The sequence below is a fragment of the Pristis pectinata genome, chromosome 5, assembly GCF_009764475.1.
Source record: "Pristis pectinata isolate sPriPec2 chromosome 5, sPriPec2.1.pri, whole genome shotgun sequence".
Taxonomy (NCBI): Eukaryota; Metazoa; Chordata; class Chondrichthyes; order Rhinopristiformes; family Pristidae; genus Pristis; species Pristis pectinata.
In genome coordinates, this window is record NC_067409.1 from 109964683 (window position 1) to 109988437 (window position 23755).

The window sequence follows — 23755 nt, forward strand, 5'->3', positions numbered from 1 at the left end:
AGTGATAATTCAGTCTCTAGCACTCTTATATGCATAGTTTTGGTCAGAGACGCAAGAATAAACCCTTTGCATGTCTGCCCTTATCTTGGCCGACACAGCTCTGCGTAAAAGGAAAGATAGAGAGAGAGACAACAGTGGAAAAGGCAGTCACATCTGGTCCATTTCGTTTTTCCACAGGCAAATCACTTCTGGCTTGATATACAAAAATTGGCCAAATGTGGACTTCCTCAGTTCTTGGCTCTATTCATTATCTACACTTCATAATAAATAACTTTATTAGCAGAAGAAAAATACTTGTTTCTCTGATTATTTTTGGAAAAAGTGCCAAATCTCATAAAGATCACAGTTTATTTATATTCTCTGGATAATTCCAGTGATCTGCTTTCTTCAGCATTATCTCCCCTTTTGGAAATAGGGACGAGAAATCAATTCAGAAAATTTCCTGACATTTGATTCCCTTAGGTGAACTTTATTGAAGTCTCTTTAAAGGTTTTAGGAGTGAAGAAAGTTGATAAATTGCCAAAAACAGAATTTAAAATGGGATAATTCTTTGAAAAGCTTTCTTTTTTTTCCCCCCTTTCCTCACTCTGCTATCTCTGTTTCTCAGGCTTTGCAGTTTTACTTAAAGGCATGTTCTATTGCTTGGGCATATCGCAGAAGCAAATAGCACAGAAGGACTCGTTTCACCCTGTGTCTGTTATTTGTTAGAACTATCCAATTATTCCCACTCCTCAGCAGTTCCTCACAGCACTGACAATTTTGCTTTTCAAGTATAAATCCAATTCTCTCTTGATATTTCCACTCAATCTACTTCTATTTTTGCTACTTCAAAAGCTCCAATGTCTCATCCGTCAATTCAGGGAGAATCTTTTCCTCCTCTGTTCACCAACATACATACTGTAGTGTCAACGTACCTGTGGCTTGAACAATTAACATTCATTTCTACCTCAATATTGCCCTTCAGCTAGGGTTTGTTCACTGTAAGGATGCCATCACCTTTCAAAATCATTGTCCCAAATGGAATTTTCACCTTCATTGGCTTCCAGTAATCCACCAAATAGATGGTTGCCTGACTTTCATTGGAGTCATAGAGTTATACAGCATGGAAATAGGATCTTCGGCCCAACTTGTCCGCACCAAGTTGCCTTCCTGAGCTGGACCAGTTTGCCTGCATTTGGCCCAAAGCCTTTCCTCTCTGAGTACATGTCCAAATGTCTGTTAAACGTTGTAATTGTCTCCACCTATACCATTTCTTCTGGAAGCCCATTCCATGTACCCACCACCCTATGTGTGAAAAAGTTGCCCCTCAGGTCCCCTTTAAAGTTTTCCCTCTCACCTTAGACCTGTTTTAGACTCTATAAGGGTCACCCCTCAGCCTCCTATGCTCCAGGGAAAAAAGTCCCAGCCCATCCTGTCCTTGCTGATAATTCAAGCCTTCTTGTCCCAGCAATGTCCTTGTGAATCGTTCCTGCAGCCTTTCCAGCTTAACCATATCCTTCTTAGAGCTTTGGCGACTGGAACTGCAGACATCTCATCAGCTTCTTGTGCAGCGGTAACCATGACATCCCAGCTCTTGTACTTATTGCCCTGACCAATGAAGCAAGCATACCAAACACCTTCTTCACAACCCTGACTTCCTGTGTCCCAACTTTCAGAGAATGATGTCCTTGTACTCCAAGGTCTGTCTGTTCTACAATGCTCTGCAGTGCCCTGCCATTTACTGTGGAGGTCACGCCCAAGTTTAACTTCCCTAAATGAAACACTTCACACTTGCCCGAGTTAAATTCCATCCGCTATTCCTTGCCCACTTTCCCAGTTGATCTAGATCCTGTTGTAATCTTAGACATCTTCTTTACTGTCCGCTACACTGCCAATTTTGGTGTCATCCACAAACTTACTAACCACGCCAACAGCATTTTCATCCAAATTGTTAATATAGATGAGAAACAACAGTGGGCCCAGCACCAATCCCTGCGGCACACCACTGGTCACAGGCCTCCAATCTCAAATACAACCCTCCACTCCCACCTCCTGGCTCCGACCACTAAGCCAATTTTGTATCCAATTTATTCCAGAACTGGCGGGCTTCAGTAACGGGTGGGCAGGTGGTTAGTTCTAACAGATTACTGCCCAGGTAAAGAAGACAAGAATCTTCTCAGTTGCTGTCAGAAGCAATCATTCCAGACTGGTTGAAGTTGTTCCAACTGGGAAGACTACATGGCGAATAAAAGTGATTTTTGATTCAGCCTTATTCACCTTTTGAGTTGTAAAAAAAGGATATTAAGCAAGACATCATATTATATCTTGCTGTCCATACAGGGATACATTTTATGAAAAAATTGCAAAGTATATCAGTGGTGGAATCTTCACAACAATACTGAAGACGATTCTATTAATTTCAATATTGAAAAATCAAGCTAGATTAGATCTTTCTATTACCATCTTTTAATAATATTACCAAATTCTTTGCTTTAACAGCAGACAGGATGTTCTCTACTGCTGTGACAATCAAGCCCACAAAGGGTAGAGATAGACAACGTGACGCCTTTAACTAGCTCCATTATTATTTTATAGTCTTTGCTAAGGGAATTGTGCCCTGTTTGAGTCTAATCTCCAGGGTTTGGAAGGCATAAAGTTGTTTAGAGAATATACTCTCAAATAGCAAAGAACTCCTAATTGAGACAAAACATTCCAACATTTTTATACAATGCTGCCAATTTTTGCAAAGAATTTATCCCTTGCTGGCTCTCCTATCTAAAACATTGAAGACATCAAAAATATTAAATTACAAGAATACCCCATCATTTATCAGTTGCTAGGTAACAAAATGAACAGCCTTCAGCGTGTGTGACACTTAAGTTACATGTTCAAATTCAGATCTTAGTGATTGAATTTTACATCACATTCCAAAACAATAACATTAAATCTACCCCTTTACTTTTCTCCTTCTCTCTGTCTGCAACGCGAAATAAGAGTGCATTTTTCTGGGATTAGTAGGGGTCCAAGCCATTAATTTAAAATGCATTTACAGTTAAATTTGGATAAAATAAAAATATGACAAAGCAGACAAATTAGCATGGAGGGGGATTTTCTGTGCAGTAATTGTTCCTTAGATGTGAAGAAGGCACATAGAAAAATGTTGGAGAGAGTCAGTTTTGAAAGAATAAAACAGCAAGGAACAGCAAAGCCTTTTCCTTTCATACTCAATTTCCTGGTTGCCTAGCAAGCCAAAAATCACTGAAACAATAGCGGCTGCAGAATGACAGACTGCCTGAAGGAATACAACACATGTGCCCTGAAATCTGAAAACAAAAAGCTCATAGTCTTCATTTTGTAATAGCTGTGAAATTGTGTTTTGTCAAGGGCTTCATTATCCCAAGTATTTGAGTAATGCACTCCCTATTCTTGATGTGAATATTTCCAACCAGCACAGGGAGTTAACTCCACAAATTAGTCTTGAAGCAAAATTTGCTTGCACAATTTAATTAGAAGTCAGCATGTCATAACACAGGCAGCATATATGTTTTGGAAATAAAGCAAATCAACCATGGCTATTTAACTACTACAGAGCCAGTGCAAAGTCAGAGCCAAACAAGTGGTGGGAAAGAACTCTCTGTGTTCTACAAGGAGCCAATTAGTTCATCATTAATCATCATCTGCTCTCTGCCCCAATCCTGCAGTCAGATACTGAGATTCCAAAGCATGAGTGATTTTATCAGAACCATTATTAAAAGCATAATCAGATTACAGTCCATAATGTAAAAACAGCAGAATTGGCAAGCATCAGGAGGCAACTGAACTTTTTGCATTAACTAAGAAATAAAAATAAGTTTCCTATTTTATACACCTTCAATCTCTTAGAACCACAGAACCATAGAAAACTACAGCACAGAAAACAGGCCATTTGGCCCTTCTAGTCTGTGCCGAAACATTATTCTGCTAGTCCCATTTACCTGCCCCCAGCCCATAACCCTCCAGACCTCTCTCGTCCATGTATCTATCCAATTTACTCTTAAAAGTTAAGAGCGAGCCTGCATTTACCACATCAGATGGCAGCCCGTTCCACACTCCCACCACTCTTTGAGTGAAGAAGTTCCCTCTAATGTTCCCCCTAGACCTTTCCCCCTTTCTCTTGCCCTTTTTCCAGTGAATTCTCACTCTTTCTGGATTTCAATTCCACAGGTGCCCTCCATAAATACTCCTCTACCTTACCAAAGTAATGAGGGCCAACAAACAGTTAAAGAATCACTGCCATGCCTAAAACTTCCCTGACCCAATGTCAAATACCAGAGTATTTAAAGCAGAAATGAGCAAGCATGAATAAAAATTTGACTGCTTGCTTTCCCAACTCGTCATATGCCGAGCTTTACAATAATAAGCAATCTTTTATTTTGCACTGATGAATTCATTTCCATTACTTTAAACAAAAAAAAAGTACACAAGCACATTGCTTAGATAAACGGAATACTTCCCATGTCAGTGCAGGTTCACTGCAGGGTTAAAAGAATAGAAAATTCATGAGATATTATTTAACAAAAGATGCCTTCCTGAACGTACTGAAAAACAGGAACGAAAGATCAAATAAACACCTAACTACCCAGCCTTTTAATATTTTTGTTTTGGTAGTCACATTTTACATTAATGGGGTGCAAAGTTAAGCATGAATTTGCCCTCAATAGAAGCTGTAGTGTTTCCATTGAGGAGACAATGTTGATACTATTTTATAATGTAGTAATAGTAGCTTATTAGCACAGGAAGGTAGCCAGACTTCTTTGTGCTGAAGTTTAGTTTATACCTTGCCGGCGATAAGATTTAAACAATAGCCGATTTAGTTACCACCAGTTGTCTATTCTGCAGCAGCCATGATATTCAAGAGTAGAAACGTCATACAGAGAATATAGATGACTTTGAGGGGTGTTGTCCCCACGATCTTAACCTTCTTTTAAGGTTAATGGCCATATTTTCCAATCTGAAATGTGGGGACACATTACCAAAACTGGTATTCACCGGCAGAATTTGTGATACGAATAGCATAAAAGCAGCTCTGATTATTGTCTGTTGTTTGCATTATAATATTAAAATTCAAAGCAAAACAGCATTATCAACACCTTTAACAACGTCACATTATAATATGGGCCACTCAGTGATTTAAAAAAATTGCGATTAACCATGCAGTTATAAACAATTGTAACTTAGGTGTTTTAATTACATTGTAAGACTATAAAATACCGATATTTCTGAAAAGCACAAAAGGAAAATTCTTTATCTTTGGGAGAGAGAGGAGGGGTGAGGGGTGAGGAAGAGGAGGGGTGAGGGGTGAGGGAGAGGAGAGGTGAGGGGTGAGGGGTGAGGGAGAGGAGAGGTGAGGGGTGAGGGGTGAGGGAGAGGGAGGGTGAGGGGTGAGGGAGAGGAGGGGTGAGGGGTGAGGGAGAGGAGAGGTGAGGGGTGAGGGAGAGGAGAGGTGAGGGGTGAGGGGTGAGGGAGAGGAGAGGTGAGGGGTGAGGGAGAGGAGAGGTGAGGGGTGAGGGGTGAGGGAGAGGAGGGGTGAGGGGTGAGGGGTGAGGGAGAGGAGGGGTGAGGGGTGAGGGAGAGGAGAGGTGAGGGGTGAGGGGTGAGGGAGAGGAGGGGTGAGGGGTGAGGGAGAGGAGAGGAGGGGTGAGGGGTGAGGGAGAGGAGAGGTGAGGGGTGAGGGAGAGGAGGGGTGAGGGGTGAGGGAGAGGAGGGGTGAGGGGTGAGGGAGAGGAGAGGTGAGGGGTGAGGGAGAGGAGGGGTGAGGGGTGAGGGAGAGGAGAGGTGAGGGGTGAGGGGGAGGAGAGGTGAGGGGTGAGGGGTGAGGGAGAGGAGAGGTGAGTGGTGAGGGAGAGGAGGGGTGAGGGGTGAGGGAGAGGAGGGGTGAGGGGTGAGGGAGAGGAGAGGTGAGGGGTGGGTGAGAGAGGTCGGAGACCAAGGGCTTGAGAGGTGGGGAGAGTCAGAAGGCAGGGGTGGAGAGAGGGCAGTATGGGATAGTGAGAGTGGGCTGATGAGTGAGGGACGAGGAAGGAAGGAGTGGGTAATGGATAGAGGGAGAGTAGGGGCAGAGAGTGAGAAGAGAGAGGGTGAGTGAGGGGACAGAGAGGGGAAAGCTACGTTCCCTTGCTCATGACTTTCCCACTACTGAAAACACCTCAGCAGCTACTCTGTCAAGCTCCTCATTCTTCCAAACTCTGGAGTGTAGACCATCTCCCTCTCTGTATACCTGCTCTCTCTAGCTGTCATCACTCTCCCTCTCCCCGTCGTCACTCTCTCTCTCTCCCCGTCGTCACTTTCTCTCTCTCTCTGTCGTCACTCCCTCTCCCCGTCGTCACTCTCTCCCTCTCCCTGTCGTCACTCTCTCTCCCCGTCGTCACTCTCTCCCTCTCCCTGTCGTCACTCCCTCTCCCTGTCGTCACTCTCTCCCTCTCCCTGTCGTCACTCTCTCTCCCCGTCGTCACTTTCTCTCTCTCCCTGTCATCACTCCCTCTCTCTCTCCCCGTCGTCACTCTCTCTCTCTCTCCGTCGTCACTCCCTCTCTCCCTGTCATCATTCTTGCTCTCTCTGTCGTCACTCTCTCTCTGAGTTGTCACTCCGTCTTCACTCTTGCTCTCTCTGTTGTCACTCTCTCTGAGTTGTCACTCTCTGTCGTCACTCTTGCTCTCTCTGTCGTCACTCTCTCTCTGAGTTGTCACTCTCTGTCGTCACTCTTGCTCTCTCTGTCGTCACTCTCTGAGTTGTCACTCTCTGTCGTCACTCTTGCTCTCTCTGTCGTCACTCTCTCTCTGAGTTGTCACTCTCTGTCGTCACTCTTGCTCTCTCTGTCGTCACTCTCTCTGAGTTGTCACTCCGTCTTCACTCTTGCTCTCTCTGTTGTCACTCTCTCTGAGTTGTCACTCCGTCTTCACTCTTGCTCTCTCTGTCGTCACTATCTCTCTGAGTTGTCACTCTCTGTCGTCACTCTTGCTCTCTCTGTCGTCACTCTCTCTCTGAGTTGTCACTCCCTGTCTTCACTCTTTCTCTCTCTGTTGTCACTCTCTCTGAGTTGTCACTCTCTGTTGTCACTCTCTCTCTCTCTCTCTCTCTCTCTGTTGTCACCAAAAATGCCAAATCCAGTTTCAAGGCAATTGACTCTTACACAACAGGAAACTCTATTAACTGAGACTTTCAGTACAAGTCTGGTAATGAAGTATTTACAGTTGAATGTTCATCGATCCATTGTTAATGATATGTTTCATCTAACGCTGGACTCAATCATATAAATGCTCTTTGGGAGATTGTCTCACTTCTATGTGCTTTCTTCTCATCATATGATGATGATTTCTTCATTAAGGAAACGTGAAGTTCGTTCTGACCAGAGCAGGGGAGAAGTGCAGTGCAGGTGGACAGTTTTATCCAAACAAGCTTTCAACATTGTTAACCTTTACTTTGACTTTTAATCACTGGTCATTCATCTTTGAAAGCAGCCTGTTATTTTTCTGAGTAATCTGTCTAATCTGCAATCATCAATACCAAACACTCGGGATATCAGAGAGAGAGAGAGAGAGAGAGAGAGTGGTACAGTGAGTAGGTGGATTATCTTTCAGCTTTGGGCCAAAGATTCACATTCAGGTAAATCTGATCAGATGAAAGCCTCATTTCTCTGCCAGCTATCAGCCTCATTATTAAATTATTTTGTAATCTCAGCTCTTTTATAGGAGGTATTAATCCATGACACAGATCTGTCAGTATTTTGATACCAGTAATCATTCTAACTCAAATATCACTAGAGTGATTGGTATGACAATAGAAGATTCTTTCTGGAGGATAAGATGCTCTCCTGTGGTTGGGATAAAGATTTGGTGTTGGTATCAAAAGCTCGTGGAAGCAAATGCAGATTAAGAAACGAGAAATAGAAAATTAAAAAAAGATTGGTGCTAAAATGTTATTGCATTTTTTCAATGATGGATTTGTACTGGTCACAATGAAACATCAAACACATCCTGAATTAAACTTTTCCCAGTCCACATGAGAAAGATGACCCTCTACTTTCAAAACAACTGAAGATGTTGGAATTATGAAATAAGATCTCTTTATTAGTCACATGTACATCGGAACACACAGTGAGATGCATCTTTTGCGTAGAGTGTTCTGGGGGCAGCCCGCAGGTGTCGCCACACTTCTGGCGCCAACGTAGCATGCCCACAACTTCCTAACCCATACATCTTTGGCATGTGGGAGGAAACCGAAGCACCCGGAGGAAACCCATGCAGACACACGGAGAGAACGTACAAACTCCTTACAGAGAGTGGCAGGAATTGAACCCGGGTCACTGGTGCTGTAATAGCGTTACACTAACCGCTACACTACTGTGCCTGCCCTTCAGAAAATCAGAATATTCTGGAAACAATTAATTGGTTAAACAGCATCTATGCAGAGGAAAAGAGTTAACACTTCAGGTCAAAGACTCTTCATCAGAACTTGAGAAGAGTTTTTCTCTTCCCCAGATCATACACAGGATCTTCGACTTGAAAAGTGAACTCTGTTTCTCTTCCACAGATACTGCCTAGCCTACGGAGGATTTCCTGTAATTTTCTGTTTTTATCTCTATTTTCAAAAGATTGATGAAGTGATTATCACCAAAATTACGCATGCTGTTCTTGGCACCATGGTGTACCTGGAAAAGAAACGTTATGTGACTGTGTACGATGCACCTCTGGTGAAGTAGTCTATGTGTGGTGTGTGGAAGGTTTCATTTGTGGAGTATTGACATTATAAAATCAACAGAGATTACACTGGTGCATAAAAAAGGTAACACTGATATCCAGCCCATAAGATGGCTCCTTCCCATTATGCGAGAGGCAAATTGCTTCTTTTGTTGAACATAAATGAGCTGCTGAACACTGGGTATAACCAATTAAAAATTAAATATTCACCCTACCTGAATAACCTTGTCTGGTGAATTCCTGAGCATCAGCCACATTATTTAACTAAATCATGCCAAGAGCTCAACATGGAAAAACTGACAATAACCAACACATCACCACACGGAGTGGGAATATTTCCACAAAGGCTAAACTAACAACTAATTCAGGATCTTCAGGGTAGTCAAAGAGAAGGATAAAGCACTGCTCCTCCCCTGGCCCTTTTCCGAGCTAACACTCTGTGTGAGACCCTTTATAGTTGATAACAGACTGCTCTCACAGCAAACCTGAAACACGTTTCTCATCTGGCCATTCTTGAATGGCGCAGAGAGACTGGCAGAGAGGAAATCCACTCTCAGTACCCAGTCAGAGCACTCATTTGCCAGGTATGAGGCTCACAGGCAGGCAGAAGGTAAAAAACATCTACTTAACATATCTACGAAATATCAGTTACAAAAATAAACACAACTTGGTCAACTGCTCTTCCTGAACATTGGGCAAGGAGGAACAACATCTTAAATGATATGCTTTTATATTTATCCATTTGTAAATGTCTGTCATTCCTCATTTTCTCCAATAATTGTAACAATTGGGTATTAATTGAGGGGAAATGCAATTTAGTGATCAGAGCTTCTCTTTCACTGATACAGTCTTGCTACTGGCCTACGATTTGGACTGTGGAGCTTCATCACAGGTTTTCATAATTTAAAAATGTTATTTAACACATAATAAAGATTAGCTTCATCAAAACAGATACAGATCCTTAAATGAATTACAAAAAAATACTAAATAAATGGATGAAGAAATACATGACATTCTCCCTGTAGACTTCAGCTTGATGTGTACAAAGAGCAACATCCACTGACTGAACTCATGTAAAATCCTCCATAAAAATGCAAACACCTCGTTCAAACATTGTGCTTTGTCCTTCCATAGATTTCTTCTACATTTATTCATTATGAATTATGACTTTTAAAAAGTCTAAATTTTATGCAATTTAACGAAAACAATTGGAAGAAGAAATTTGGCTTAGTGCTCCAACTGGAATATGTGAAAATATTAATATTACGGAGGGTCCACAATACCATGACAGACTGCCCAAAGCTAGTCAAATATGACATTACATTGTTGCTTGCAGGACTTTGTACAAATTTGCATGTGTATGATGTTACAGCAGTGACTGCACTTGAATGTCGCAGTGAATATACTTTCTAAGTGCTTCATTTGTTCTGAGATTGCGAGGTTGTGAAAGTGACACAGAATCGTACAACTTTATAAAAGAAAAAACTAGAATAATGATGACATTTATGACTTAAAGGCTAAAAATTCTACCAGGGCCAAAAAGCATAAAAGCAGTTCTGAATGATTGGTGGTGGATGTTGGGGGGGTTGAGGGGGAGGTGACTCCTGACCAATTTCATGCAGACCATCCCTCTTCTTCCAGCAGTAAAATTCTATCAGGTTCAATGTCCAAGGTAATGAACACGATGTGCGTGTTATGCTCAATCTGTACAAGCAAAGGCCTCTTCCTCTGCTAGCTCTTGCCTGTCTCACTGTGAGAGGCCTATGTTACCTGTGGGCTTTGTTATATCGTTTGATGTCACCATAAAGGGCTAGATGTCACTCTTGATCTCACAATCTACCTTGTTATGACCTTGCACCTATTGTCTACCTGCAATGCACTTCTCGGTAGCTGTGACACTTTACTCTGTACTCTGTTATTGTTTTTTACCTGTACTACCTCAACGCACTCTGTACTAACTCAACGTATCTGTACTGTGTAATGAATTGACCGGTATGCAAGACAAGTTTTTCACTGTCCCTCGGCACAAGTGACAAAAATAAACCAATACCAATAATAGATGCTCTCTGGGGTCTCCGTGTTTGGATGTTGGATGCATGGAGGACCCAGATTAAATCCGTAGAGATGTGCTTTGTGCATACTAAGGACTTAATTATATTATTTAAGATAAAACTTGTTTTCTTTATTCACAATAACATTCTGCTATGTGAGAGAAATTTGAATTTGCCTTTTCTCTGTAATGTAATCATGATACATGTACTTCTATAAACATAATTCTGCAAACCATTCTCGGTGTAAATCATGCTCTAAGGTAAGAGTTAGAAACTTACACACATTGTCAATGATTTTAAGAGTGCATCAGTTGTAGGGCCACTATAGAATCTGATGCTTAGTTCAATGTCAAATCTAAAGACATCAGCATGGCAGCATTTCAGCTTTTCTTGGAAGGGCACCAAGAGCTATAGGAGTGCTTTCCTCGCCTGATGAAACTGGAGATGACTTTCCAACTAAATTACAAATATATGTGAGTGAAAGAAAACAGCTGTGCTCTGAGGACCAGTAAATTCACCAAGTACATCTTCTTTTCTTTTAAACCCCTTTCAAGAGAACTGTAAAATGCATTAACAAGTGTAGTCAACAATTCAATGGCAGTTTTAGAGATATACAGCATGGAAACAGGCCCTTCGGCCCAACAAGGCAGTGTAGTGGTTAGTGTAACGCTTTACAGCGCCAGCGACCCGGGTTCAATTCCGGCCACCGTCTGTAAGGAGTTTGTACGTTCTCCCCGTGTCTGCGTCGGTTTCCTCCGGGTGCTCCGGTTTCCTCCCACCTCCCAATGATGTACAGGTTAGGAAGTTGTGGGCATTGCTATGTTGGCGCCGGAAGCGTGGCGACACTTGCGGGCTGCCCCCAGAACACTCTACGCAAAAGATGCATGTCATTGCGTGTTTCAATGTACATGTGACTAATAAATTCTCAACCTTGCCCTCATCCACACCAACCAAGGTGCCTTCTTGAGCTGGTCCCATTTGCCTGCATTTGGCCAATATTCCTCCAAACCTTTCCTATCCATGAACCTGTCCAAATGTCTTCGAAATGTTGTAATTGTACCCACATCTACCACTTCCTCTGGCAGCTTGGTCCATCAACCCACCATCTTCTGTGTGAAAAACTTGCCTCTCAGATCCCCTTTAAACCTTTCCCCTCTCACCTGAAGCTTATGCCTTCCAGTTTTAAACTCTCCTACCCTGGGAAAAAGACAGTGAGCACCCACCTTATACTGTATATGCCGCTCATGATTTTACAGAACTCAATAAGGTCACCCCTCAACCTTCTTTGCTCGAGGGAAAACAGACCCAGCCTTTCTGGTCTCTCCTTAAACCCCCAAACCCTCCAGTGACAACAACATCCTCATAAATCTTCCTGCACCTTGTCTAACTTAATCACGTCCTTTCTGTAGTTATGGCAAACAGAACGGCACACAATGTTCGAGGTGAGGTCTCACCAACATCCGATACAGCTTACAAAATCAATCAATTATATTTTCACAAACACTTTTATCAACAAAGCATGTTTCCCTAGAAGTAGAATGGAGCCTGTTCAGGCATGTTAAATTGTTGGTGCTTGGTGGGCCTACCAATGTGTCCTTTGGAGGCTCACTGCTGGAAAACTCAGTAGATGTTAAGTTGAAGGTGTCTCATGCTACTCAACAGGCCTGCTACAAAAGACCTTTCCTTTACCCACTTTATCATATCGCACAGGTGAAGAAAGTTGGATAAGTTTGGAGCTGGTTTGGAAATTTGGGGAGGTTACACAGAGAGGAAGAAACAGAGATCGGCAGGGGTTGTCAGGCCAGGATGAAAAGCACATTCATTAGGCTAAGAGGTCAGTAAAGGGGCAGGGCAACAGGCTGGTAGATGTGCCAGGTCAGCAGGTCAATGGAAAGGAAGGAGGGTGGGTTAGCCTGGGAGGGGTCAGGCTGACTGGCAGGTTGGTAAAGCAGGATGGGAGGTGGTATAGTTAGCCTGGGGTGCTGATAAAGGGGTGAAGAGAGAAAATTGATAGGGGGCTGGGTTGAGAGTTTGAAGTCATACCTCAGATGGGATTTAGTTCTGTTGAAAGGTCAGTGACCTGAACTTTGTTGCCCAATCTGCTGAATATTTCCAACATTATCTACTCTTAATTCTTATCCTGAGTACCCACAGTATTTAACCAATATTTCACCAGCATAACATTAATAATGTGTAACTGTCTTTTGACATTTCAAATCAGATGATATTATATATCTATTTTGCTTTGAGTGGCTACAACATTTGAATGGATCTGTTTCTGCAGCCCAGACTATATGACTATACAGGTCATACATATTATACAGTATAACCCCTTAAAAAGTGGGGTTTCCACTGAACATTACATGACAACACAAAGAACCTTCAGCAGCATGTACATATTTAAACAGATGTTCCTCAAACCAAAAGGGACCATAAATCTAACTCTCCTTCCATTAGAGTACAAAAAAAATCAAAGTTTCCCATACAACCTCAACCTGATTTCCTGAACATCTCTTCACCCCTTTGAAATTAAGGAGCAATGCAACTGAATGCAATTAAATATTTTCCCACCTCGTTCAAAAAAAAATTGCCTGGTGATTCTGATGTCTGAGATCCTTCTGATGAAAATCCACACACTTGTCTCGAGAGATCCTCTGACACTGCGAGTGATTTGATCAGCCATTCAAGCATCCAAATGGAAGAAGTTTGGAAATCCAGTAACTACAAGCATCTCCACCCTCAACCTATAAAGTACAAGTCTGATCCTTCCCTCCCCACTGCCTTGCACCATCATGCCTCTCTAACCTTCACTCCACTTCCCAAAAGGCAGAAAATTGCAGATGCTGGAAAGCTGACATGAAACCAGAATGCTAAAAACACTCAACCTGTTAGGAAGTATCTGTGGAAAAAAACTGTAAATATTTCTGGTCAAAGGCCTTTCACCAGAACAGAAAAATGTTTGAAGTTGCAGGAAGGCTGAGCGGTGAAGAGAACAAAGGGAATATAAGATATCTTTATTAGTCACAGGTACATCGAAACACACAGTGAAATGCATCTTTTTGCGTAGAATGTGCTGGGGACTGCCCGCAAGTGTCACCGTGATTCCGGCGCCAACATAGCGTGCCCACAACTTCCCAATGCATACATCTTTGGAATGTGGGAGGAAACCGGAGCACCCGGAGGAAACCCACGCAGTCACGGGGAGAACGTACAAACTCCTTACAGGCAGCGGCCAGAACTGAACTCGGGTCGCTGGCGCTGTAATAGCGTTACGCTAACCTCTAGGGTTGAGATCATGAGAGACTGAATGATGTATGGTAGTGATGGTATTGGCTGAGAGAGGGTGATCTGTCTTTTTTTAATTTTAGGTAAAAGGTCAGTGATCTGAAACATGAACCCTCCAGAGCTGCTGTCTGACCTGAGTGTTTCCAACATTCTCTGTTCTTGCCTCACTCCAGTATGCTCTTTCAACACATTGAGATGCAATTCAAGCTGAATGCCTTTGCCTGCACCCAATCAAGAAGCAAAGTGTACCACTGCTTCCTGAAATGCTCTAAAGCAATATTCCCAACAACCTCCACTCTGATCTCACTATCCTCTACACCTTTCTCCTCGGTAAATACCAACACAAAGTACATATTTAGGATCTTGCCCACATCCTCCACCTCTAAGCACTAGTTCCCTCCTTTATCCTTGAGTAATCCTAACCTCTCTCTAGTTATCCTCTTGCTCTTAATGTATGTGTACAATGCCTTGGGATTCTCTTTAATCCTACTCACCAAGGACTTTTCATGACCCCTTCTCACTCTCCTAAGTCCCTTGTTGAGTTCCCTTCTGGCTCCTTTGTAATCCTCAAGTACCCCATTCAATTCCAGCTTCCGAAGCCTTCCATATGCTTCCTTCTTCTCCTTGACTAAATTAACTACCTCTCTTCTCATCCAAGGTTCCCGTACCTTGCCATCCTTGTCCTTCCCTCTTACTGGAACAAACTGGTCCTGAACTCTGTGCAGCTGGTCTTTAAACAACCTTCACATGTCAGATGTAGATTTGCCCAAAAACAACTCTTCCCAATTAACTCCCTCTAGCTCCTGTCTGATGCCCTCATAATTTGCCCTTCCCTAATTTCATGATTTCCTGCAAGGTCCACTCTTATCCTTATTCAGAGCTATCTTAAAGTTTATGAAAGTGTGATCACTGTTTCACAAGTGTTCACTCACTGAAAGGCCAGGCTCATTCCCCACTACAAGATCCAGACTGTCCACATACTGCTTCAAGAAACCATCTTGGACACACCTAACAAATTCTGCCCCATCTAAACCTTTTGCACTAAGAAGTTCCTAGTCTATGTTGGGGAAGTTGAAGTTCCCCACAATGATAACCCTGCAGATTTTGCTCCTTTCCATAAACTGCTTGCATATCTGCTCCTCAGTGTCCCTATGGCTATTTGGGGTCTATAGTATAAACGCACCAGAGTGATGGTACCTTTCTTACTTTTGAGTTCTACCCATATAGACTCAGTCAATGAGCCTTCCATTTCTTCCCCTCTGAGTGCAGCTGTGACATTGTTCTTGACTAAAAATGCAACCCCTCCCCTTCTTTTACCTCCCTTCCTATCTCTTCTAAAACATCAGAACGCTGGAACATTATGCAGCCAATCCTGTCCCTCTCTCAACCAGGTCTCTGTAATTGCCACAACATCATAGTTCCATGTACTGATCCATGTTCTAAGTTCATCGCCCTCAATAATCCTTGCACTGAAATAAACACATCTCAACCCATCTGTCATGTCGTTTGTATACCCAAGCTCCTGTCTATCCTTCCTTACAAGTACTGCTGCTCACATCTAACTCAGCTTCAATCCCTCCATTCTGTGACCTGGTGCTCTGGTTCCCATCCCCATGCCAAGCTGGTGTAAACCCTCCCGGCAGCAGTGAACCTCCACACCAGAATATTGGCTCCCCTCCAGTTAAGGTGTAACCCGTCCTTCTTGTACAGGTTGTCCCTGTCCCAGAAGGGGTCCCAATGATCCAGAAACCTGAAACCCTGACCCCTGCAATGGGAACAATTATTTTTAAAGCTCAGCCTAAACACACTCATTGTGAGGAAAACCTACCTTTCCCAAGTCCCGCCAGAACCATAAACTATCGAGGAAATGTTCACTCCTCCATAAGAAGTGCAATCCTATATCCCCTCCAACCAATCCTATATCCCCTCCAACCTGTCCTTAAGGCAGAAAAAAGCTCTCCCTCCCACTCCCCCAACCCCTGCACTCCAACCCACACCCTATCAAGTCAGATAACTGTTTTGGACTACAGTAACTGTGCAATCCCATGGTGAAGAAGATTAACATTAACTTAAATATTACCTCCAACACTGACACAGCCTCGTCTTTCCCTGCAGGTAGCGTATCCCCTTCTATTGCCATCTTCCAACTCAGCTCTATTTAAATACGGCCATAGTCTTGAGTCCCCTTGTACAAAGTTACAGAGGATCAACAAGTATCATGTAAGATTATGGTACTACAAGCAACCGATGCAACCTAATGTTAAAGGAATACCATTATGCACTGCAATATTTCACAGAAACTGCTCATGCAACAATTCATTTTTGTGAATTCAAAACAAGGATCTTAAGTGGATACATGCATAGGATGTTGTAACATAAAACTCCCTCGAACGCAGCAGTTTCCTTTCTGAACTTCTGTGATGCTTTTGCATTCATTATGCAAAGATAATATTTGAAACCATGATGAACAAATACATATCATGTGTGCTTGTGCATTAATGCAAAAACAATTAATTTGACTTCCTGAGGGAACCCCTCTCTTTAAAAAGGAATACAAAAATAGTTTTCTGTCATTTAAATATCCAGTTATAATAATTCCACTGGCTTAACAGACTGAATAGTAGCTGATCGTCGTCCCTTTCAACACTGTTGTTAAAGGTACAATATTAAATACATCTTGACACTCATGTCCTAATTTTCACTTCCACTGAAGTCAACCTTTATCAGCCATTTTATACTATCACAAAAAGCCCGAACTAGAGAGCCAAATGTATACGGGTAGTACTAAACACAACCTTGGCATTACTGAGTTTTCTGATAACATTAGTAAGTTCCACCTTTATTGCCATTTTTCAGCATATGGCCACAATATGGCTTCCAAAACAAAATAAAGCATAGATCTCTTACTATAAATGAAAAAGGAGCCAGCAGTAATTGGTAATTTTCTAATTTAAGAATTTAGTAGACCCTGATAATTTCTTTCAAAAACACACAGAAGTTACATCAACCTGAAAACAATTTCATAAGGGCTGATGTTGTTGTCAGCATTGCAGAACTGCAGCCCTGTACATTGCAGTCAATCAAGTAAAGGGAGTCATATCTACAATTCAAATTGCATCTAATTCATACATCATTACTGGATCAGATATTTCATACTGTCTTATACACCAGTGATATTACATAAAATAAACAGACAAAATACAAGAAATATCAACAGTGGTTCACAGAAATAGTATGTTTCAGTTAATCCATGATTTGAATGTGAATTAATAGAAGTGGTCAAAACATCTTTGCTCTATCAATTTGACTAAACATGTGCTTTAGTCTGCTTGCTTCATACAGCTGTTATTGAATTCAAATGACCTAAGCTCAGTGACGGACTGATATGATCACCTGTGACGTTGGCTGCTTTAGTTTCAGCCTCAGAATGACTGAGTCAGGACTGGTGTTATTTGAAGGCAAATTTGGCTCATTTTCTCCACCTGTTTTTCTCAGACAGGGCCAGTTGATTCTAATGAAAGTGATGCTATCTATACAATTTGACCACTCTATTCAATATACCTGTGGGAAATGTGGTTTAACAACAGCTTCTGACAATCACTGTGCACCATCTAAATGCACTTACACCTCAACCAACATTATTGAGGATTCTATGGAGTGAAGGGTCCTTGTGATTTCCACCGGCCTCTGCCTCAAACCATAACTGTGCTGAGCTCCCAATTTCAGCTCTGCAATCATGTGGATTGATGGGAAAGATCAATTTCAGAAAGAGAGATAACAGGACAGAGAATCACTAGCTGTCAAGCTCTCTGTAACATTGTCACCCACCATTTCTCTTCTCAGCCATAGAAAGAAATGAAAGTAAATGGAAAGGAGAAAGCTTTCAAAAATTCCTTCACAGGAGCAAGACTTACTCTCAGAAGGAATATAAATCCATTTGCACAAAGTTGATATAAAGTGACACTTTATAAATACCTTTGCATTGGTTGGTGTTCTTGTCTAGGATGGCCTTTGTCGAAACTATCTTTCCATATCTGAAAAAGATAAAAGTAAAAATCTTAATTTTGTTTCCATTCATTTTAAATCTGTTTAAAACTCAGTTCAAGATACTTTTCAGTCACTTAGTCCAAATACGACAATGATTTGTACTTATACGGTGCCCTTCTCCAGATGTGGTCCCAAAAATTTCCCAGTTATAGTGTTATTTATAACGCAATGTTCTGCATTCTGTTTTCCTTTTTACTACCTTGAAGTATTTAAGTATGGAATGCTGTGTCTGGATGGCACGCAAACAAAAGCTTCTCATTGTATCTCGGCACATGTCAATAATAAACCAATTCCAATTATTGGAAAACAAAAAAGATGCTGGAAATCTAATTTGGTATCATTTTTTTTAAATAGCCCCAGCCATGCTGATCTATTGCTGATTTAAAGGTGAACAGTAAATTCTCTGAGGTACTGGATAACCAGATAATATCTACATTATTTTGCTGGGTCATGCTCCCAGAGACAGGGTGGGCAAATAACATTTCTCTTCATGTTCAGCAGCATCAAACATCCAATGAAACAGGACACCAAACCGTGGCACATGCCAGTAATCCAAACAAATGAGCATCCTTGTCTGTAGATGCTCAGCTGCATGTGCTCACGAAACACATTCACAAACAATGTGCACAGGCAGTCCACGTGCACATCAATTCAACCCAATGCTTTCCTAAAAACCCCATCATGCAAAGGAAAATTTGGGACTTGGAAAACGGGGTCCAAAAATTCTGCAGCCTCTCTGTTTGATCCAGGGACACAATGAGGTGCACGGAGATGTCTAGTGTATGTAATGAACATCTAGATACCACTTGTGATTATGCGCACAGACAGCATGAGCTACTTGTGCAGATGCCTTTAAACACAAGGCTGGCTTCATCATTATTTAAAGGACACCCTTCATGGCAAGTCTCTGGCTGTGGAGTCTGGTACTGGGACCCTGTTTAGGGTAGATCCTCTCAATAAAGAACTTACCCCTTGCAACAGGTTTCCCCAGGGTTCCCCCGTGCCCCCCCCCAACTCCCTCACTCTATCCACATCCCCATTTGTGACCCTGAGTTACAATTTTAATTATCTATTTGGCAGGATAAGATTGATCCTTCTCATTATGACAAAGAATAGAAGATTCCCACATTGTTTTGAGCTTGTGCCAGTCACTTCAGAAAATTATTACTGGATAAATAATAGTGAGAGCAACTTCTCTGCAGCATAAAAACGAGCTGTCGGAGGAACTCCATGGGTTGGGAAGCACCTGTGGAAGGAACTAAACAGTCAACGTTTCACATCGAGAACTTCTATCTGGACTGACTACCCTGCAACCTGGTAGCCAATTGCAACCCTCCCATTTCACCTGACCCACCCATCAAGGTTGTGGTCTTCTCCAAATGATTGATATTTCTCTTTCCCCATCATCAACTCGTCTGTTCCTTGCAAATTGGATCCATTTTCCTTTGTGTGCTCTTCCATGCCTTGTGCCCTACAATATTTTGCTGCAGCAAGCCTTTTAAAAAAAACTTTGTTTGCCTACTGTGCACTGAAAATTAATGCACTTTTCCAAATACAGAAAGATGTCAAAGTCCCTTTGTATTAATGGTCAATAAAGCTGCCTGTAAGACAGTTAAAAGAAGCCAAGGCAGACAGCAGCATCTTTTCCCCACCTCCAAGTGTAAACATCTTGGGTTTTCCCAGCCATGACAAAATCCAAACGTAAGCTCCACAGGATTCAATGACCCGATTAAATATCAAATACAGTATGAATCTCAACATTAGCCTCGTCTGACTATTCTCAATGAGCTTTGGTTCACTTAAGCCTTGGTATGAATTTCAGACCACGTCTTATATAAAACTCAAAGAAAGTAATGTACCCTCAGCACTGCACTGGAGTGTGCATTTGGAGTATATGCTTAAATTTAGGCATCAATTCCAAACACAAACTTTCAACTAAAGGGTCAAGTAAAACTACCACGATAAATGGGCATTCCTTTTCTAAGGATTTCTGTAGAGAACCTCCAACTCTTTCCTGCTCCACCATAATGGTGTTGCATCTATGGGAAGAAAGGTTTCTGGCTCCCAGAGACTTGATGACTCCGCTATTTACTGTCTGGTGGTGAGTGGAAATAAATACTCATTTCAGAATACCCTAAATACTCCTCATCCTGTGGAACCATTTTCCTTTCTGGTAACCACACTGAATCTTCTCATTCCTTGTTAACTTTGAATGTAAATTAGAAGGCTGTGTATCTGTTTCTCAAAACATAGGAAAAATAGTAACACAAGCAAATTACCCTGCCCTTCGAGATAAGATATCTTTATTAGTCACAGTGAAATGCATCTTTTTGCGTAGAGTGTGCTGGGGGGCAGCCCGCAAGTGTCGCCACGCTTCCGGCGCCAACATAGCGCGCCCACAGCTTCCTGACCTGTACGTCTTTGGAATGTGGGAGGAAACCGGAGCACCCGGAGGAAACCCACGCAGACACAGGGAGAGCGTACAAACTCCTTACAGATAGCGGCCGGAATTGAACCTGGGTCACTGGCACTGTAAAGCGTTACGCTAACCGCTACGCTCCCGTGCCTGCCGATAATACTTAATTGCCTGCAATCCATAACATCCCTGTCCCCATCTTGAAACCTTCATATTACTTAAGATGTTCAGCAATTTGGAGGGAAAAAATTACAAGTTTCTATTCCCTTTATGTGAAACAATGTGCTAAATGTACTACTCTATGTGGGAGTCTAACAAATTGTCTTTTTAATTGAAGCACCATTTCTTCTCAATTGTATTCCAACACTTTTAAGATTATAGACAACATTCTGGTAGCCTTTGGATTAACTTTTGTAACAGAACATTAGGTTTTCATGATTTATATGCATACCACCAAGCTCAAGGACAGCTTCTAACCCGCTGTTATAAGACTGTTGAATGGTTCCCTAGTACGATAAGATGGACTTTTGACCTCGTTATGACCTTGCATCTTATTGTCTACCTGCACTGCACTGTCTCTGTAACTGTAACACTTTACTCTGTATTCTCTTTTGTTTTGCCTTGCACTACGTCAATGCACCGTTGTAGTGAATTAATCTGTATGAATGGTATGCAAGACAAGTTTTTCACTGTACCTCAGTACATGTGACAATAGACCAAAAAACTCCACTCTCCAAATTTCCCTGTGCCTCGCAATTGAGATCCAAAGTAGATAACCTCATACTTCCTTACATTAAAAGCATCAGGTCCTGAGGATGTGTCTATCTTAAGTCCAATTAGTTTTATTATTCACATTTTGCTAACACAATAATTTCAGTAGCTTTATCCTTTTGACTTATTTTTTGATTCCCTTAGGCCATTATCATTCCATCTTCTAATTTGATTGTAAAAGCAAAGCTAATCAGTTGAAAATATATATCACTTATTTATGTCGTATCTGTGTCAATGTCCACTGTTAGCTTTAATATCACTTGAAAGGTTTTTTGTTAATTTCTCTTTTGCATCTCTGAATTCATTTGAAACCCCCTGTTGCACTTACGATTAGGTATCCAGCAATAAGTTCCTGAAGTGACTGCCACAATCTCAAGAAAACACAGTACTCATCCATTCTTTGTCATAATGAGAAGGATCAATCTATCCTGCTAAGCAGATAACTGGAATTATAACCCAGGATCTCAAACAAGGGTGCAGTTCACAGAGAGAGTGAGGGAGTTGGTGGTGGTGATGGGGTCCCAAGGGAAAGCTGTGCAAGGGATAACTATTTTACTTGGAGGATCTATCCTAGACAGAGTCCCAGTACCAGACTGCACAGCCAGTGACTTGCCTTGATGGGTCTCCTGTAAATGTTGATGAAACCAGCCTTGTGTTTAAAGGCCTGCATCTGTGCAGCTCATGCTGGCTGTGGGCATAATCACAAGTGGTATCTAGGTGTCCATTGCATGCATTAGACACCTCCATGCACCTCACTGTGTCACTACATCACACACAAGGAGGTCCCATGAAAAAAAAATGCAGACATCTTGGACTCTGATGTTCCAAGTCTCAAAATTTCCTCTGCATGATGGGATCTGGGGGTTCGTATTCACAGTTCATTGAAAGTTGCCTCACAGGTGGAAAGAGCAGTTAAGAAGACCAATGGGATGTTGGCTTTCATAAGTCGCGGGATTGAGTTTAAGAGCCGCGAGGTGATGATGCAGCTTTACAAAACTCTAGTTAGGCCACACTTAGAGTACTGTGTTCAGTTCTGGTCGCCTCATTATAGGAAGGATGTGGAGGCGTTAGAGAGGGTGCAGAGGAGATTTACCAGGATGCTGCCTGGATTGGAGAGTATTGAATATGAGGAGAGGCTTAAGGTGCTAGGGCTTTATTCACTGGAAAGGAGGAGGATGAGAGGAGACATGATAGAGGTATATAAAATACTGAGAGCAATAGATAGAGTAGACAGTCAGCGCCTCCTTCCCAGGGCACCAATGCTCAAGACGAGAGGTCATGGCTTTAAGGTTATGGGTGGGAGGTTCAGGGGAGATGTCAGGGGGAGGTTTTTCACCCAGAGAGTGGTTGGTGCGTGGAATGCACTGCCTGGGGTGGTGGTGGAGGCAGATACATTGGACAGGTTCAAGAGCTTGTTGGATAGGCATATGGAGGAGTGTGGGATGGGGGGATATGCGGGAGGAAGGGGTTAGGTAGTGTGAGGGTGGTTTGATGGATGGCACAACATGGTGGGCCGAAGGGCCTGTTTTGTGCTGTATTGTTCTATGGTTCGATGGTTTTGGGAAGCAATGGGTTAAATTTATATGCACACAAACTGCATGTGCAAATGTTTGAGAGTGTAGTTATGTAATGCTGTCCTTTTGCAAATATTGCAAAATAAGCTATTTAAAACACTTTATTAGGTATAGGGCACTTGAGATATAAATATCTTTTAGTTCTTTTATCGTAATGTATTCTCATTTCTTGACCATGTTTTCTTAACTGCACAGATCCAACTTCTGTCTTTTAAAAGAATCAACTGGCTTTGTATTGCACCAAATAACAATTTGAAAATCTTACTGTTTAACTGTAAGAATATTCATTGAGTTCTGTGTAGTTTACTTCTTATCCCATTGTCGTTTGCTTAATCTGAATTTAAAACCTCAATTAGTAACTCTCCCTTCTTCCCTTTATACCTGATATCAAATTCAGACTAATTCCTGTTACTATTTACAGGATGTTCCCTCATTGTTATATTGTCAACCAATTCTGGTTCACTGCTTATCACTACATTTAATAAGACACGCTCCTTTTACGGATCTCAACCACATTTATCCAAAAAAACAAGAGACACAAGACATAGCAGATCCTGGAATCTGGAGCAAAAAACAAAACTGCTGGAAGAACTCAGTGGGTCAAGCAGTATTTGCGGAGGCTGAGGAATGGACGACATTTATAGACAGAGTATAGAGGGAGGAGAGATGTGAGAGGGTCCGTCGAGCCAGAGGCTGGTGGGCTGACAGGTGGAAACAGATAAGGGATGGTGGGGGGGGGGGGGGAGTGGATTAGGCAAAGGGAACTAGGTGGGGGAGGTGGAGACATGAGGAAGAAGGGATGGCAAAGGTGACCAAAGGGAGAGAGAACCTAGGTGGACAGGTGGGAGTCGGGAAGGAACACAGAGAGTGTGGGTTACCTGCAACTGAAAAATTCAG

At 42.1% G+C, this 23755-nt stretch overlaps 1 protein-coding gene across 11 annotated transcripts in view; it reads right to left on the reverse strand.

Annotated features, from left to right (window-relative positions):
* The window catches only part of LOC127570293 (RNA-binding motif, single-stranded-interacting protein 3), a 950275-nt gene that overhangs the window by 381029 nt on the left and 545491 nt on the right, over window positions 1-23755 (reverse strand). For all 11 annotated transcript variants that reach the window (XM_052015693.1, XM_052015696.1, XM_052015698.1 and 8 more), the window contains one exon: window positions 18026-18084. In XM_052015693.1, the coding sequence (XP_051871653.1) occupies window positions 18026-18084 (59 nt within the window). The remainder of the gene's footprint in view (window positions 1-18025; window positions 18085-23755) is intronic.